Here is a 15,895-nt window from a genome sequence, read left to right on the forward strand (position 1 = left end):
ACAGTGCTACTCAGCTTCTTCTGTGACATTGGTCCCTCCTTAAGAGAACAGCATCTTGGTGTTACGTCCTCCTAGTCTGGGAACGAGTCATCAGTCCTGCATACTCCGACTCCCAACAACTGATTCTCGCCTTGGCAGTGATCTTCTTAGAACTTCTTTTGCCACTATGCTTTTCATCACCTTTCTGTTTGTTGCCTGTTTCTGGAGCCTCGAATTTACCCTGGGTTGCAGGATCCTTATAGGGCTTCACTCAAAGGATGTGGACCGTATCTCTGATCTTTCGTCGTCTTGTGTTGGGGTCGAAATCTTCAACTCCATAAGTAACATCAAACAACTGTCTTACAACGTTATAAGGTCCAAAGTAGGGCCTGAGGAGCTTCTTAGAGAGACCAACCTTCGGAACAGGAGTGAAGATCCAGACGAGGTCACCAGGCTGGTAGGCAACAAGGCGGTGGCTCGCATCTTACCTTCGGTGATCTTTTTCTTGAGCCTGCAGCATGCGGAGTTGAGCTAACTGCCAAGCTTCCTCAGCTCTGGTTAACACCTGGCTGACATAGTCGTCGTCCATGTGAGCAGAATGTAACAGAAACAAAGTCGCCTCGCGCCCATGGACCAGGAAAAATTGTGTAAATCTTGTGGTATCTTATTTGGCAGTGTTGTACGCAAATGTCATGAAAGGTAGCACCTCAGCCCAGTTGCTCTGCTCAACATTGATGAACATTGATAGCATGTCAGCCAAGGTCTTATTAAGGAATTCAATAAGCCCATTAGTTTGCGGATGGTAGGCAGTCATGTGATGAGTAATGTTGCATCGACAGTTTATCTCTGCCATAAGATTAAATTGAAAACTTTTCCTTGATTGTAATTAACAACCTTGGGACACCATGTTCTAATACAATGTCTTCCATGATGAATTTGGATACCTCAGATGCTCTGGCTGTTTTCACAGCTTTTGTAATGGCATAGCGTGTCAGATAGTCAGTGCAAACAATAATCCATCTATTGCCACTAGCAAACATTGGAAATCGTCCAAGAAGGTCAATCCCAACACACTGGGAAGGCATTTCAGCTGGTGGAATTGGTATGAGTCAGCCAGGTGATTTCTGAGGCACTGCCTTTCTCCTCTGGCACTCTTGACAGTGCGAAACATAGTGATGGACACTCCTAAATAAACCTGACCAGAAAAATCTCTTGCAGATTCTATCATATGTCTTAATAGATACTAAATGTCCAGCCTCAGGTGTGTCATGGAATTTCTGTAGAACATCTAAGCGCATGTGTATAGGAATCACTGGCAGCCACCTCTTTCCAAATGGATCAAAGTTTTTCTTGTGAAAGAAATGTCCTTTCACATCCTTTGACCAATTTAAGGCAAGCATAATTTGAGATATCTTGGAGTCTTTCTTCTGTTCAGCAGAGAGATCCTGGATTGCAGTGAAACAGTCACTATCTTCATCAAAGTCTTGATGGTCTTGCACAGGGTTTCTTGAGAGACAGTCGGCATCTTGGTGTGTTCTTCCACTTTTGTACACTATGGTAATGTCATACTCTTGAAGACGTAGTGCCCACCTGGTGAGTCGTCCTCTTGGATCCTTAAGACCTATCAACCAACAAAGTGAATGATTGTCTGTAACAACTGTGAATGGCCTTTTGTTCAGATATTGTCAAAATTTGCACATGGCCCAGATCACAGCAAGACATTCTCTTTCTGCAGTTCAGTAGTTTCTCTTCGCTTTTGTAAGTGTCGTAGAAACATAGGCTATAACCTTCTCTTTTCCATCCGAAATTTGCACCAGAACAGCACCAATACCATACCCGCTGGCATCTGTGTGCAGTTCTGTAGGTGCTCTCTCATCATACAGACCAAGTACAGGGTCAGTTATCAGAGCTTTTTGCAGCACATTGAAATAAACTTGTTGAGCACCATCCGAGATAAATTTAGCATCATCTTTTAACAACTCTTGGAGGGGCTTGGCTTTGATACAAAAGTCTTTGATAAAACAATGGTCATATGAAAATAAATCAAGGAAGCTTCTCACATCTCTAATACTTTTAGGAATGGAAATCCCACTATAAATCTCACCTTTCCTGGGTCTGGCTGCACACCTTCGTTTGATACAAGGTGTCCAAGTATTTTGATTTCTTTTGCTCCAAAGAGACACTTTCTTGGATTAAGCTTCAGTCCGCTTTGTTGGAGATACTTAAGAACAGCCCTCAGTCTTTTTTTATATTCATCAAATGTCTCTAAGAACACTATAATGTCATCTAAATAACAGAGACACATCTTCCACTTCTGGTGCCTTAGAAGATCATCCATCATCCGTTCAAAAGTTGCTGGTGCATTCCACAAACCAAACAGCATTACCTTAAACTCATACAGGCCCTCAGAGGTGATGAATGCAGTTTTCTCACGATCAGCCTCACCTACTTCGATTGCCAGTATCCCAAATACATGTCCATGGCTGAGAAAAACTTAGCCCCCTTTAGACAATCTAGTGTATTGTCTATTCGTGACAGAGGGTAAACGTCCTTTTGAGTTATCTTATTAAGCTTCCTGTAATCAACACAAAAGCACCAACTGCCATCCTTCTTCCTGACGAGGACCACTGGTGATGACCATGGGTTTTGTGAAGGCTGAATGATGTCATTCTTCATCATTTTCTCTACCTCAGCGCAAATTATTCGACGTTCTGTTGCTGACACACAGTATGCTCTCTGACTTTTTGGTTGATGGTCTCCGGGGCTAATCTGGTGCTTCACTGTCGATTTGCCTAATTTGCCCTTTACCTGTGGATTGAAGCATTCAGAGAACTCTTGAAGAATGGCAAGTAACTTCTTATGTTGTTCCGTAGTGAGATCTGGTGTTAAATAAATTATGAATAATCCGCCTCGATTGCGAAAATTCCCGGTGTTTACCCAGGTTTCAACGTGGATAACCACGCCTTCTTCAGAACAAAATAAAAACCAGCTTGCCTAAATGGGCATAGTCAACTTCTAAAATGAACACCCACAACCCACAACATTTTAGAAATTGACTATGCCCATTTAGGCAAGCTGGTTTTTATTTTGTTCTGAAGAAGGCGTGGTTATCCACGTTGAAACCTGGGTAAACACCGGGAATTTTCGCAATCAAGGCGGATTATTCATAATTTATTTAGATAATTACGATTGCTGATACGCTGCAATGCTGAAAGTTCTTAGATCTGGTGTTAGTCGAGCTAGAATGTCTTGTCTCATAGTGATAGTGCTAATTTTTCCCACAGGCTCGGCATGGGAGGTTTCTATGACACTCAGCTGTTCTTCAATTAACAGCTCAGCATTTGCTATGCACATGTGTCTTGGAAGGATCTGTGGTTCTTGGCAACAGTTAACTATCCACAATTCATGGAATCCATTCTTAACACTAGACAACAGAAGCTGGGATGACCAAGTTATTCTTCAGTGGTTTGCTTCTCTTACATTCCACCACAAGATCCATGGGTTGATGAATGGAATGACACGTGACATTTGTTAAATTTGGATATATACTCATATACTTTCAGCCACTTGTTTGGATCTTCGTTGTCATCACCAGAGAACCCAGAAGGATGTCTCATGTGGTGGCACACAGCTGCTGTCATCATAATATCCTCTTCTTCTTCTGTCTCTGATAGATTGTGATCTGTTGAATGTGGCTTGAACTCTGGTTTCTCGCCACGTAAATGTTCCATGGCCTGATGGGAGCCACTGTGTCATTGATAATGTGCACTACCGCAAGTTCCAATACCCAGCGCCTCCACCAGAACAATGTCATCTAGAAGAAGGTGTAATTTGATGAGAGACTAACGCTAACTTCAGTTAATGAAGGTTTATTCAGCACTTGCACATATAAGAGTACGAAGCGAACTGCCTCCGACCAGAACACATACAGTTTATATACAGCTACAAAACCTTCCAGTACAATGATTCTTGACATTTGTGGATACTTCTAGAATGTACTCGAACCGAATATAGAAATTAAAATTGTACAGTACAGGTGAGTTTGGAACTCACGACCCTCCATGCAACAATTTCGTATCATAAACATTACACTACGGTGTCACTCACCTTCTTCTGCAGCAGTATGAAATGTAACCTTTCTGACAGGAGATCATCAATCAGGTCACATAACTGAGATGATACTTCATTGACATGCAATTTAATTAGAAGTTGCTTGTGAGGAATGATGTCAAAAGTGTTCTGGAAATCTTAAAATACGGAATCAATCTGACATTGCCTGTCAGTAACACTCATTACTTCATAAGAATAAAGAGGTAGCTGTGTTTCAAAAGAATGATGTTTTCTGGATCTGTGTCAGCTATTTGTCAATAAATTATTTTCTTTGACGTAATTCATAATGTTTGAATAAGGTGTATATTCCAAAATGCTACTACTAATTAGTGTTAGTAATATGGGTCTGTAATTCAGTGGATGACTCCTATTTCCTTTCTTGGGTATTGGTGTGATTTGGGCAAGTTTCCAGTCTTTAGGTACAGAGGTATTGATGAGTGAGCAGTTGTATTCAATTGCTGAGTAAGGAGCTATTGTATCAGCATACTGTGAAAGGAACTTGAGAGGTGTACAATCTTAAAGGAAGACATGGAAACAGTTCAGAGGGAGGCTGATAGATCTGTTACCAGTAGGTTCAATCAACAAGTGAGAATTATGGAGGTGCTTTGTGAATAAAATGGGAATCCTGTTGCACTTTCTAAATGTTCTACCAATAGGTCACAGTCTCTATTGAAAAAATTTAGAGAACTGGCCTTTGAAGCTGACTGCAGAATGAGTGCACTGTCACTGGCATACATATCATGTAAGAGCTATGAAGATAATTGAAATTATGACTCCTATGGAGGCTTTTAGGCACTCATTTTTATCTCACTGTATTTATGAATAGAACACGAAACTGAAAGACTAGTAGTGGTACAGTGTACCCTCCACCATGCACCATATGGTGGCTTGTAGTGTATTTACATACATGTAAATGTAGATGAGTGTCTACAAGTTGCTTTGTTTTGCTTTCCTCCAACAGTGTGTCCTCGGACAGGAAGTTCCTTGGGCCATAATGAACTGCATTGAACAACAGTCTCTGAAGAGACTACTGGAGTCTCACAGTCACCGGCTGATAACTTCAGTCCTTTTCACGATGCCAAATATCTGTCATGTTGTCACCTACTCAAAATGAGAGCTCTCCCATCAACCGGCTAGAGCAGAGCCCGCCTGGCACAAGAACCAGTGCCTGCAGTCCCAGTGCACATGTGGAGAGGTGACAGCTCGGCTATATGAGGGTCTACATGGTTAGCACACTACTGCTGCACACTTGCCTGGCGACCCCTTACAAAGACTGGCTATCATACTGGATACTGGGTGACCTTCCTTGCATGTCCCACATGTTCTGTAAAATGATTCTGAAAAAGTGAAGGTGGAATCCAGAGGTAGGTAACAAACTTAAGTTAACCAAAAAAGGGAACAAGTTAAGAAAAGCTGTAATTGGCATCCTACAAGTGACCTAGGTGGTCAGCAAGGAGTCTGTCCTAGAAAATAAGTCCAAGAAAAGATATAGCTGAGAGTGAAGTTGCAGCACTGGAAAACAAGTGGGTAAGCAGTGTCTTTGGGCCCCGTACTCACCCTGTTAGCTTCCCGAGAAGTTAAACTGTTAGCTGTGAACCACCTGCAGGCCTGTCCAGCCACCATCTAAGCTGTGTCTGCCATGATGGAGTCTGGACACTCGATTAGTATGGCTGTGTCATCAGCAAACATCACAGTTTTCAAACCACCATTTAAAATCACTGGACAATCACTTGCGTAGGCTAGAAATGAGAGTTGATTCAGACTAATCTCCACAGCATATCATGTGGTCTATTTCACCATTCTGAGGGTTTTTTTCCATGCTGGAGAGGCAGTTTTTAATTGGACCCTCTGCTTTCTGTTACAGAGGTAAGATTCGATCTACACCAGTGCGATGCCACCAATACCATAACACTGAAGCGTGCCATGTAGAATAGTGTGATCCACACAAAGGGTTTGGCAAGATTAGAAAACATACCTACTGTGCAATTTTTCTTGTTTAGCTCTGCTTCATTTGTGAGGTCTTATAGTGAGTTCTTATGCTGATTTCTGTTAGGAGAACCCTTTAGGAAAGCCAAACTGAGAGGTAGTTAACAAGTTCTGTTGTTTATCTCCAGTTTTGTAGATGGGTGTTACTGCCATATATTTAAGTCTGTAGGGGATATGTCCCAAGTCATTGATTGATTACAAAGATAGCTTAAGGGTAATCTTATCTAGTCAGAACAAGATTTTAATATACAGCTATAAACACCATCACAGCCAGCACAATTACTACTTTTTAGTGACTTGATGAATTGTAATTTCCTTGGGGGTTGCATTTTTGAAAGTGATATCTATTGGTGGTACATGCGCAATTAGATCTAACATATCTGAATTTGGTTGGTTGTTATTGATTATTGCAGTGTCTACAGGCACTGTGAGGAAGTAATCATTAAATTTAGTGGCCAACAATTTGAAATCTCACCATTTCTGCTAGTGTTATTTTCTGGGAGCCTCAGTTTCATATGCATGACTAGTCTGTTTCTTGTTAAATAGTGTTCCAAATAGTTTTTAATTTATTCGTGGAGTGCTTTATGTTTTGAGAATCTGTAAATGTAACAAAAGCTTCTTACTAAGTCTTAAAAATTACAGTTCACTGAACAGCAAGTGCTCATCACAATCGAAAATGTAATGTATAAATTACATACCAAAAATAGTATATCAAAAGTTCTCATATACAACTCCTCACACAATTCAACAACTGCCTCTTCTCTGTCTCATTTTATGTAACCTAAATTGGAGCAAATGTATAACAGTATTGAAAGTCTACTTAAATGGACTTATTTCATACATTTTATGGTCAGTTAATTTTAGTTAATGGCATAACATAACTAACATACATTTCTTTATGTCTCTGGGTTGCACCTTCAGACTAGGCCAACAACTGTTATGGACACAGATCTATGTATTAACTCTGTTTTCACATGTTTACAGCTCCAGGTTCTTATTCAAACCATGGGATGATAATGAACTCTATTAATACTGACACAGCAAAGAGTCTGCTGTGTCTGCCTAGAATGGGAGGTCACAGCCACATACGATATTCTGAGGGGATATAAATCCCTTCAAAGTTTAGTGCAAAAGCAACTTTCTGTGCTAGCAGGATGTGTGGATGTTTTCAAATGTTTGATATTGTGCTGAAGGTAGTCTGTCTCCCTTGATCAAACTTAGACTCCAGGTGACCGTTTCCACACTACAGTGAAACACTAACATTGTAGGAAAAGAAAGGTTGCTACTTGCCATAAAGATTACACATTAAGTAGCAGACAGGCACAATGAAACTTACACATAAGCTTTCAGCAACAGCCTTAATTGGAAAAAGAGAAACACACACTATTCATTCACACAAGCAAGCACAGTATTGAACTGGTGGTGGACTGGTGGCATAACGTCTCAGAAAAGAACTTTTAAGTTGTGACACTGATTTCTGTTGAAAGTCATTTTTCTTTAGATCATCTGATTTAATGTATTTAATGTAAATGACTTTTTAAAAAGTAAATAACATTATTTGTCATGTCAATAAATATAATGTAATCAATCGATATATTTTCATTTTCCATGTATTACTGAAAGACAATGAAGTAGGACACAAATAAAGTACACATGTGCTTCAAAAATAAGGCATCAGAAACTAAACCCAAAATCAGCAACAAATAAAACCCAAATTGGTAGAAAATAGCTACAGAATTGACATAAAATAACATCAGAATTGTCCATGAAAAATGTCTTTGCCTCTCCCTGTCTTACTTAGCACTTTACATTAGTATAGGTCAATGTTTGAGGGAAAAGTTATTAGTGGTGTTGAAATTGTTTATTATGAAATTTTAAATATGAAATTTTTCTGTAAAATAAAAATTGCTCAGCTTAATTAATTAGGCCATAAAAACTGCAAATCATAAATTACTATCTGAATATTAAAGGTTTGGGAAACATAGCCTATGAAGAATGTAAGCACCACAAGAAATGCATACCTGAACCACACCACAAGTGGCCCAAGCAGTGTCTTCAATCTGTTGCAAGTGTCCATCACAGTGGGAACAGTGTTCTGCATAGTTATGAGTGCATTATGTCGGAGCTCAGTCCATCGTAATGTGGGCAAATTGTTGGTGCTCACATGGTGGGTGCTTCCATGACCAATGTAGCTGAAGTGTTTTGTGTTTACAGAGTCACTGTATCGAATATTAGTACCACATACAGGGAAAGTGGAAAAATATATCTGCTAAGTCACAATACAGCCAAAAGTTTGTGTTGTGTGATCGTGATGGAAAGTCACAGAAGAAATTTATAATAAAAAATAAGAGAACAAAAGCTGCAAAAGTCACTATAATGCTGAATGTCACACTCATGGAGCCTGTTAGCACCAAAACAACATGAAACACATTCCCAAATCCACTCATCAGTGATGCAAGTGCCTGTAACAGAAAAACATGTTGCTGAAGCTATAAAGCCTGGACTGTGGGGCAACAGAAGAAAGCGAAAGAATAATGTCATTTGATCCGATGAGTCATGTTTCACACTGTTTCCAACTTCTGGCTGAGTTTACATCCCAAGAGTGAAACAGGGTGGGAGTTCGGTGACAATTTGGGCAGCCATATTGTAGTATTGCATGGACCCCATGGTTAATCTGCAAGGTTGCAATACTGCCAAGGATATGTCATCACTTTTGGCTGACCATGCCCATCCCATGGTACTATGTTTATTTCCCAGTGGTGATGCTGTGTTCCAAGACAACAGGACCTCTGGTCACATAACTAGCATCATCCAGGAGTGGTTCTGTGAGTACGAACATATATTGTCTCCGGCCACCACGCATCAGATCTCAGTACTATTGAGTCATTGTGGTCTTCTTCGGGGAGTGGGGTATGTGATGCTATCCACCTCCATCACCGTTACCTGAAGTTGCCTCAATTTTGTGGGAAGAATGGTACAAGAGTCCCTTGAAAACTATAAAGAACCTGTTTTTAGCCATTCCAAGATGACTGGAAACTATTTTGAATGCCAACATTTTCCTACACTGTATTAGGCTTGGTAATGTCTTGCATTGGTAGTCATTTCCGAATTTTTTCCACTCCTTGTAATTTTGAAGTGTAGCTGAAAAGTGTATTGAAAAGAGGAATAAAATAGTGGTGCAGTGTGGTATCTACTGTTTTCTCAGTGTCATTGATTAATGGGTGCAATTATAAGTGTTCTACTTTGCCACATTTTAGTTCAGATTACACAGGCAAACTGTCTAATAACATAATAGTTGCTGTAGCACACTGTGTTGTGTGCTCTTTGCTTCCAATCCATTTCTTGACATCTTCCACGTTCCTGAATATTTCTTCTTTGTGTGGGATCTCTTGTCTAATGTGACACAGGAAGAAAGAATGAATAATAAGTACAGTTCCTTCAGTGGTTTTCTGACAAGTTACTAAAATTTCCAGTTTAATTTGTTGCCTTCATTAGTATGAAATGATACAAATTTAGTTCTGACTTCATATTTGTTTCAGAACTTTCAAATAATATTTGACGAATTAACTGGTCTGATTGAAGCAGTGAAAAAGAATGGAACACTCATCCCCCTCAGGCAAAATTTTCTCTTTTACAATAGTGCAAGTGGGGGAAGCACATTTTCTGGGAACCGTGCCTCTGGAGCTTACATATTCAGACCCAATGAACAATATGCAACTCCAGTTACAGAACCTACAATCATGGGAATGAACATATATAAAGGTACGGCATTCACTAACAATATACTCAGTTAAATGGATTCAATAATAATGTCTCATTCTTGTTATATTATTATTATTAATGTATATTACATAAGGTGTTGTCTAATGATTTTCATTTGTGTAGTGAAGCTGCACTACTCACCATTACTGCCTTTATTAAAGTATTGATTTGAATGTACTGCAATTTGTACTTTTCTGGTACACAGTGGATTTCACTGTCACAATGCTAGAGACCCTTTCCTGCCAGGAATGTTGAGTGAAAAGCATGTCTCTTTATACTGCAGACCTGTTACGTGTACATTAGGTATTGTGGTTCAAGGCACACTTGTAATCTTTTCCCAGTTCTACCAAACTCATTGTTTAACAGCTTTCAAAAGCCCCTGAAAACATAAAAACAGTGGTTTAATAGGTGTAGGGACTTAATTAACTGTATCGCTGCCTGGAGGCCAGAATTGTATCTCTGACCTCAGCAGTGCTGTGGCAGTCGATGTTTAGCTTGTTAACATGTTGAACATTGATTGTAACTCATGCATTAATGAGCAATAAAGTTTAGTATATACTTAGCACACAGTGTAATTTATGTTCCATATAGCTTATCATTACCTTGCAACTATATAGGGGTTAATGTTGGCAATGATACTTTTCGCAAAAGATCTGAAAAATAAGTTAAAACTGAAAACTGATGTGGCTTGAATCTGTTGTTGCAATAAAAACAGTGCCAAGCTCTAATCTAGAGCCAAGGCAAACTGGGACACTGAGTGGTGTACTGTGGTGTTCAGCAATGAATTTCACCTCTGTTTGTGGTGGTCAGCCAATGACAACACTAACATGATGACATGGTGAAAGCTCACAGAAAGGTGCAAATCTTGAGATTCTCACCTCCCCGACTTCTGGCATCACAGTACAGTATGGGGAGCTGTTAGATATGACAACAGGACTGGTGGTGGTAGTTGTTGGGATGTTTAAGGGGGACTAAACAGCTAAGGTCATCAGTCCCCCATTCCAAAAACAGGCGAGACGAAAATTTACGGAACAGGTAAAACCCCAAGGGGGGAGGAGACACCCCTCCCCCCAGTCACTGAAAGAACACCAATGTGGCAGAGACAAGAAGAGTACAGACGAACATCGGACAGAAAGAAACGGAAGAAAAGAAGAGGGCCGGAGACTGGTTGACTGACCATGAGAACAAAAAAAGGGAAAGAGTCAACCATCCGAATACACACTAAAATCTGCAACCAATGAGAGACTCAAGGACAAGAAACACAGAAAGGGAAAGGGGCAGGACCCCCTAAATGGAACCATAAAAAGGACTACCACAGATAAAATTTAAAACGTCGTCAGCCATGGAGGCATCGTCGCATAAAACCAAAGGCAACGTGCCCCGGAGATTAAAAGTCTGCCGGAGGGTGCGCAGTCGGGGACACTCCAACAAAATGTGGGCGACCGTCAACCGGGACCCACACTGACACAGGGGGGGATCCTCCTGACGCAAAAGATGTCTGTGCGTCAGGTAGGTATGGCCGATGCAGAGCCGACACAGGATGACAGAGTCCCTGCGAGAAGCCCGCAGGGAGGACCGCCACACATCGGTCGTCTCCTTAACAGCCCGCAGTTTATTCGGCGAAGTCAGGCTACGCCACTCATCATGCCACATCCCAAGCACCTTACGGCACAACGCCAGCTGCAGATCACGAGCTGGGAGGCCGATCTCCAAAGTGGGGGCGTCGATCGCCCCTTTGACCAGCCTGTCGACACGTTGGTTCCCCGGGATGCCAATGTGACCTGGCGTCCAAACAAAGACCACCGAACGACCAGAGCGGGTAATGGCAAAAACAGACTCCTGAATAAAGGATACCAGAGGAGAAGAGGTATAGTAGTGGTCGATAGCCTGGAGGCTGCTCAGGGAGTCACTGCAGATGACGATGGACGTACCTGAGCAAGAACGCATATGCTCAAGAGCGCACAATATGGGCACCAGCTCTGCAGTAAAAATCCTGCAGCCAGCTGGCAAGGAGCGCTGTTCAACATGGGCAGCGTGATCAAAAGCGTAGGAAGTACGACCATCTACCAGGGAACCATCAGTGTAGACAGGCTCACAGCCTGAAAATGAGGCGAGGAGCGCAAGAAAATGGCGACGGAGGGCCACAGGTGGAACCGAGTCCTTTGTTTCGCATGCCAAGTCCAGGCGGACGGACGGCCGGGGCATACACCAGAGAGGCGTGGGTGCACGGACCCAGAAGGGTGGCAGTAGAGGGAATGACCCCAGTTCCGACAGCAGGGACTGGACGCAGACAGCAATGGAAAGCCCAGACCTAGGTCGCCGGTCGGGCAGGGGGAGGACCCTGGCAGGGAAAAGCAGGCGATGATTGGGATGGCCCGGTGAGCAACTAATTTGGCAATTGCTGAAGGGAGGCCAAATGGTCACCAGTATGCAAACCCTTTTGTCATACCATTCATGAAGGGATACTAAATGGCATACTCTAATATGGTAATGAGAGACCCAACATTACATTGTTGCTTCCTTGAGGAACTTAGAGATACTTGACTGGCCCACCCACTTCCTGATTGTCACTCACAGATCATGCAGTTGCTCATTGTCTCAGACATTCCTAATGTCTTGGAATCTACTGAGAACTTTCTCGGTACAGCTAGCATCCATTAATGTGGCTATATGTCCTGCCAGCCTCCACTTCATTTTAATTACCTCAAATCAAATCTTCACTATCACAAAACATGCCTCATACAACCAATGATTATGACACAGCTAACATTATGTACTAGCACTCTACAGGGTGATTCACAAAAAGTTTACAAACTGGTATGGCACATCGAACATACAACAAGGAGCAGTAATCACATAGTAACTGGGGAATGCAGTAGCCATCCAGGGCTACAAAATGGCATTGCAGTTATTCGGTCACATGCTACTATTGGAAACTCACAACAGGAGGTGCTCAAAGTTTTATCCAGATGCATCAAGACATGCATCAGGCTGATGCTGCATTGAACAGCACTCTCTCTCTCAAAGATACCTGGTGTATTTTGAAGACATCCTGCGGCTGCAACAATCCTGCCCACTTGCCCACTACATTCTCCAGTGATGTAATGAGTGTTTCACACACAAAGCCGTTCACATACACCCCTCCCCCATATACACAGAAACAAATTGACTGAGGACAGATTTTGTGTTCATGGTGGCCATGTGTATAGTCCATAGGGACCTGTTCCTTCACTTATCTGCTGAAATGTGTGGGGCTTCTGTCTTGTTGAAATTGAATGCGCTGATGAACAGGGATCGGAACATAATTGAGCATGTCTGGTAGAAGCTCTTGCAGGAGTACAAGATACATGTGCCCATCAAGTTGGCTCAAGAGAATACATGACCCAATGAAACAGATTCCGACGATGCCAGCCCACATGTTAAGGGTAGATTTGCATTGTCAGGCATGCAAACGTGTAGCATGTATATTCACATCTGCCAACATATGCTGATTGGGAACGTTCATCACACCCTCACGTGAGAAGGCAGCCACATAATTGAAGAGGACACTCACAGTGAAGCTTTGGTCTGCAACAGATTTCTGCAGAAACCACTCAAAAAATCCCATGCACTTGTTGTAGTCCTCTGGTTGCATTGCCTGGACTCATTGGAAATGAAACAGATGCAGTTCTTTGCAATGTACAATGCAAAAGACAGAGGATTGGGGGATATCAGTAGCATGGGAAACACCTCGTGTACTTGTTGATGACATACACTGCACTCTTTTGAGAATGCTTTGTTCTGCGACAACTGTCTATAATGTTTGTTGGCAACCAGCATCCAGCTTGTACACACAGAACAAACCAGTTTTGCACAATTGGTGATACAGGGTGGGGAGTAATGTGTGACACGATACTATATCACAGCTTCTCGTCCATAGCAATTGGCCACGCCACAAATCAAATACATCTCAGCCATTTCAAGGTACTTGCAGCTAGCCACATTACTCCCCCAACACATGGTGTGAATAGTGTCACATTGTGCATTCTGACTGTGTTGGTAAGGCATTGCCCTCTTGTGACCATAGAGCCCTCTCGTGGCATTTGCGACCCCCGGTTTCTATGTCATTACTGATTCTTGTTGTATGCTCAGTGTACCACGTCAGTTTGTAATTTTATTTTTTTAATCACCATGTATATAAGCTAACAAAATTAATCTAAGGTCATCATACACAAATTGTTACCTCAAACCTTACCAATTTCATCTAAAGTTCTGCTGCCCACCCAATCTACAGAAAATCTTCATCCATTGCTACTCCAGTCCTGCTCTCAGTCCTGCATTCCACAGGTCATTCCCTTGTGGATGACTCATGCACAAGACCTGCCCCATACACCCGTCCACTACCTCGTAATGTACCCTATTCACAGACATTTCCTGCCTTATAAAAGGCAGAGCTACATGTGAAATCAGTCATGCAATATATCAACTATGCTGCAATTACTGTGCATTTTTTGTGTGGACATTACAGGTAACCAACAGTGTACTCACATGAAACTTCCTGGCAGATTAAAACTGTGTGCTGGACCAAGACTAGAACTTGGGACCTTTGCCTTTTTCGGGAAAGTGCTCTACCAACTGTTGCTAGAGCACTTGCCTGCAAAAGGCAAAGGTCCCAAGTTCGAGTTTCGGTCAGTCACGCAGTTTTAATCTGCCAGGAACTTTCATATCAGCGCACACTCAACTGCAGGGTGAAAATCTCATTCTGTGTACTCACATGTGTACATGATGCAAAGCAGGATGCCTGGGCATCAGAGTTAAATAAACAAAATTTGATCTGTATTCTTGATGCTTGGAATACAGAAAGGGCTCACCGTGGGGGCAGAAGCAAAGGCTGACTGCCAGTCTGGACAGTGCCAAGACTGAATTGTAGGAGCTGCCCACTCTGTCTAAGTCTGGATTGTGAGATAGCACCTGCTCTGTCTCGAAGTTACAAACTGAGAGAGAGAGATGCCACATCACACTACCCACCAGGATCCTTGAGCAACCAGATGTGACTTAGCATGCATATTCCTTATTGGCTGAGATGTGGCATAACTCTGTGGTTGTCAGGAGCATAGGCACAGTAGAAACTTGTGCTGGGAGTGTATTTGGCAAATTTGATGGGAAGACAGAGTTTGAAATAAATTTTTTAAATAAAAATCCTAAATATTTCCAGACTGGCTGGCCATCCTGTAGACATCAATAGGCCACCTCCAAACTGGGCAAACACAAACTTTGCCATCCAGTTGCTGAATATGCTGCACACAACAACACCAATGACTTAAACAGCTGCTTTGTTATGCATGTTAATATGCTTGTCAGTTTGCTTTCTCTTGGTAGTATAAATTTGAGATACTGTTCCTCATTTGCTCTGTGCAAAATCTACATGAAATGTGAAATGTGTTTTATTCATGTCATAAAATACATAATTTCAGAACTATGTATGATGTACAGGAGACATGTCAAGGTTACAATTCACTTACTTGAAATTTTGTCCCACTTACAATATTACCTTGTGAAAAATTTAGTTATTTAAAATTTTGATAAACTCACAATATTTACAATCACTCTAACTATCCTAAATTTTTATTCCATTATAGGGATCCAGCTCAAAGTGTCACTTTGTTGTTCATGAAAGCTTCCCCTGAGTAGTAGCATCTTTCACTTAGAAAATCATATAAATTTGCTTTTAAAAGTATTTATCTTCTTATTCATTATGTAACACCCTTTTATTCTGTTGTGAATTTTCATGTCCATATACTGAGGAGTCTGAGCACACAATTGTAGGTCATGTGAGGTGAGCAAAAAGATTTATGTCTTGTGTTGTATTAGTGTTCAAAATGTTTTTTTAAGGTATGAAAAGAATCACCTCAAAGATGTATAAAGAGGGGACAGTTCACATTTTTAGGCCTTTAAATAATGGTCAATGTGAAGCCCTCGATTGGCACAGTTCACATGTTACGAATGATTCATTTTTGCAACTTTAAAATTCATTTAACGTTTCATGAGTTTCCCCAAAAATTATGCCACATATAATAAC

The 15,895-nt window shown here is 41.5% G+C and overlaps 1 protein-coding gene across 5 annotated transcripts in view; it reads left to right on the plus strand.

Moving 5' to 3' along the window:
• The window catches only part of LOC126281792 (lysosomal alpha-mannosidase-like), a 275,270-nt gene that overhangs the window by 203,340 nt on the left and 56,035 nt on the right, over nt 1-15,895 (plus strand). For all 5 annotated transcript variants that reach the window (XM_049981026.1, XM_049981035.1, XM_049981016.1 and 2 more), the window contains one exon: nt 9,615-9,837. In XM_049981026.1, the coding sequence (XP_049836983.1) occupies nt 9,615-9,837 (223 nt within the window). The remainder of the gene's footprint in view (nt 1-9,614; nt 9,838-15,895) is intronic.

Source organism: Schistocerca gregaria, chromosome 1, assembly GCF_023897955.1.
Source record: "Schistocerca gregaria isolate iqSchGreg1 chromosome 1, iqSchGreg1.2, whole genome shotgun sequence".
Lineage (NCBI taxonomy): Eukaryota > Metazoa > Arthropoda > Insecta > Orthoptera > Acrididae > Schistocerca > Schistocerca gregaria.